This window comes from Chinchilla lanigera, unplaced genomic scaffold (assembly GCF_000276665.1).
Source record: "Chinchilla lanigera isolate Chin_1 unplaced genomic scaffold, ChiLan1.0 scaffold00141, whole genome shotgun sequence".
Lineage (NCBI taxonomy): Eukaryota > Metazoa > Chordata > Mammalia > Rodentia > Chinchillidae > Chinchilla > Chinchilla lanigera.
In genome coordinates, this window is record NW_004955542.1 from 2,751,773 (window position 1) to 2,755,118 (window position 3,346).

General features: G+C 45.8%; 1 protein-coding gene across 1 annotated transcript in view; it reads left to right on the top strand.

The window, feature by feature from the left end:
- Nucleotides 1-180: 180 nt before the first annotated feature.
- The window catches only part of Rab17 (RAB17, member RAS oncogene family), a 7,709-nt gene continuing 4,543 nt past the window's right edge, over nt 181-3,346 (top strand). Inside the window, exon 1 of the mRNA XM_005411250.1 lies at nt 181-219. Coding sequence (XP_005411307.1) covers nt 181-219 — 39 coding nt within the window. The remainder of the gene's footprint in view (nt 220-3,346) is intronic.

Genomic DNA, 3,346 nt, shown 5'->3' on the forward strand with positions numbered 1-3,346 from the left:
ACTCACAAGGATCCTCCTGCCTCAGCTTCCCAAGTGCTGGGATTACGGGCATGGGCCCGGCAGTGAGTTTGTTATTCATGTACAGGAAGGCTATTGGTTTTGAGTGCTGACTTTGTATAAAGACCCAGTCCAAAAATGGGCATCTGAAATGAATAGAGACTTCTCAGATGAAGAAATAAAATGGCAAATAAATATATGAAAAAATGTTCGACATCATTGGTCATTTGCCAAATGCAAATTAAAATAATGATGAGATTCAATCTCACTCCAGAAAGAGCAGCTGTCATAAAAAAAATCAATCAATAACAAATGCTGGAGGGGCTGTGGGGAAAAAAGAAACCTTCTTCACTGCTGGTGGGAGTGTAGACTGGTACATCCACTGTGGAAATCAGTGTGGAGATTCTTCAAAAAATTAGGACTGGGGCCAGGAATGTAGCTCAGCGACAAAAGTGCCTGCCTGGCAAGCACAAGGTCCTGAGTTCAATTCCCGGTTCCAAAACAAAACAAACAAACAACACCCAACTAGGACTAGAGGTCCCAGTTGACTCAGCTATTCTACTTCTTGGTATCTTCCCAAAAGAATTACAAGCATCATATCACAGTGATATATGCACACCCATGTTAAAGTGGCACAGTTTGTAATAGCCAAATGCCTATCAACAGGTGAATAAGATTTTTTTATGCAATGGATTACTATTCTGCCATAAAGAATAACCTTGAGGCATTTGTAGGTAAATGGATGTACCTTGAGACTATACTCTTAAGTGAAATAAATCAGACATGTGTGTATAAATATTGCATTATTTCTCCGGTGTGAGAAACTGAAAAGTGTAAACAAGGACCAAAATGTATAAAAGGTATTGTGAAATAGGAAGAAAATGTTCAAATGGGGAGGGGCACTAGGGAGGGGATAGAGGGAAAAGAAAGAAGGTAAAAGTAAAAAAAAAAAATGAGAGAAGGGAAAAATTTTTTTTGTTTTTTTTGTTTTTTGTACCAGAAATCAAACTTAGGACCTCACACTTGCCAGGCAGGTGCTTGTGCCACTGAGCTATACCCCCAGCCCAAGAGGGAAGAAATGGAAACAAAGTTTTTCTAAATGGGGAGGTGACGGAGACCACTATAAAGTGGCCCTGAGCAGGATTTAATATTAGCCAATTGGCTTTTCATGTTTACTTGGGAGGTGTCCGAAGCTTAGGCACCTTGTCTAGGATGGGCAGCTGACACATAGTGAACAAACCTGTATGGGTCCCTGGTCACTGCTGAAGCCTGTATTGGCCTGTGAAGCTGTGACTCCTCAAAGGACAAGATAAGGCCACAGCTGAGGAGGTTTGGCTCCCAGTTAACTGCAAGCTGCAGTCTCCACACTCCTACAATAAATACCAACCTAAAGATAAGGTAGTTCTCCTGATTGACATAATTTACTACTTGGGAAAATTCTCCCAAGGCCCTGCAAGATTCCTGCATTTTCTTGAGTATCCTTCTCTTCTGTTTGAAAACCAAATAAATACGGGCTGCCCAGAGAAGTCTTTGACTAAACTCAGAGAATACTGACGCTGTAAGAGAGTTAGACCCTCCTGGAGCCCTAGAATCATTGCCATTGTCTCATTTATTTAAGCCTTCGCCGTCCACCCGCTTGGGAGATTGCGGGCCTGATCAGCCTGCAATAACTAAGGGTTATTTAACCAGGTTTTCAATAGGGAGGGGAGGAGGGGTTGAAGAGAGGGGAGAGAAATGGGGAAAAAAGAAAGATATATCATATACAGGTACAAATTCTCTATGATGAGTGTGATCATTATATGCACCTAAAATAAAATGTACCAGTAAAATCTGATTGGAAACCGTCAAAAAAAAAAAAAAAAAAAAAAAAAAAAAAAAAAAAAAAAAAAAAAAAAAAAAGAAAAGAAAAGAAAAGAAAGGCCGGGCGTGGTGGCTCACACCTGTAATCCCAGCACCTGGGAGGCTGAGGCAGGACGATCATTGCAAGTTTGAGACCAGCCTGGGCTACAAAGTGAGCTCAAGGCCAGCCTGAACTGCATAGCAAGACCCTGTCTCAAAAAGACAAAAAAAGAAAGAAAGAAAGAAAGAAAAGAAAATTCAAAACCAAATGGTAAAGGCCAGGGATATAGCTCAGTGGTGTAAGCGCCTGCCTGGTAAGTGAAAGGTCCTGAGTTCAATTCCTGGTACCAAAAGAAACCAAAGAAAAACCCAAAAAAAACCATGATGAGTTCAGTCAAAGATTAAGAGGAAGTAAATGATTTCAATTGTATACAAACTGTTCTAAGTAAAACCTTGGATTGGAGGAAAAAACTACCACTCGTAGTTGTAGTGTGAGATTATGAGTAATTTCCTTTTCTTGACAGTTATGTGTTTATAGTAAAAATAATTTTTTTTAACAAAGACGTACTTTTCTGAAGAAATATAACGCTGGTTTCTAGTATGGAAGTGGCGTACTTTCTGTATTCCGCCTACCGGGTTACTTTGGGCTTGTTCGGGACCAAAGACGCTCTTGGCTTAGGAGGAGTTCTATTCGTCTTCAGGAAGAGTAGTGAAGGAATTTCGTGGGCGTCTCTAGTAAACAGCTGGGGGCTTGCTGTGGGCGACCAGCACTTCCCTTGAGGTAAAACCACAGCAGGCAGTCTGTGGAGGGTTTTCTCCTAAGCAGGTGCCTTAGGTAAGAAACAAGATATTTGCCCAGGGGACCCCACAGAGCTCAGCTCTGCCTTCCTAAAAGCTGTAATCGCTGCAGCCTGGGGCACTGCCAGCGGCTGGGAGGAGCCTGGTGGCCCACGAGGCCCGAGGGTGTGGCGGCAACCTGTTTGGGATTTCCGGGACCAGCAGTTGGTGGTGGTCTGCGGCGGCCTCGGGCTTTTCCAGGATGTCTTCACCTGTCCCGGCCGCACTCAGAGCCCTGGGCTCCGCCCCAGGCTGAGCAGGGCTGCCCTCCTTCCCGCGGGGTGGGCGGGCCCGGGTGCTTCCCCGCGTGCTCACACAGCGTTTCCCTGTCCTTGTGCAGCTCCTTTGCTGGCCTGCGCCGGTCTTAGGGGAAGGAGCTGCCCTTGGCTTTGGGTGGCTGGGAGGCCGGGGGAGGAGAGCGGCTGGGCAGGGCCTCTGCTGGGCTACTGTGGGTCTGGGAATGCTGAGGGCTGGGCAGGCCGGGGGCGCTCCAGGGCCATGTGGCTCCCAGAACGAGCCCCCAGCTTCCTTGGACCGACCTGATTCCCACCCCAGCGGCTCTTACCTTTCCTTAGGCCCAAGAAACTGTCCTCATGTCAGGCAAGTATTTCAAAACACAGGTGCTAGTCATATGTTCTTCTGTGCCTTACTGCATCCACCCACCCACCCACCC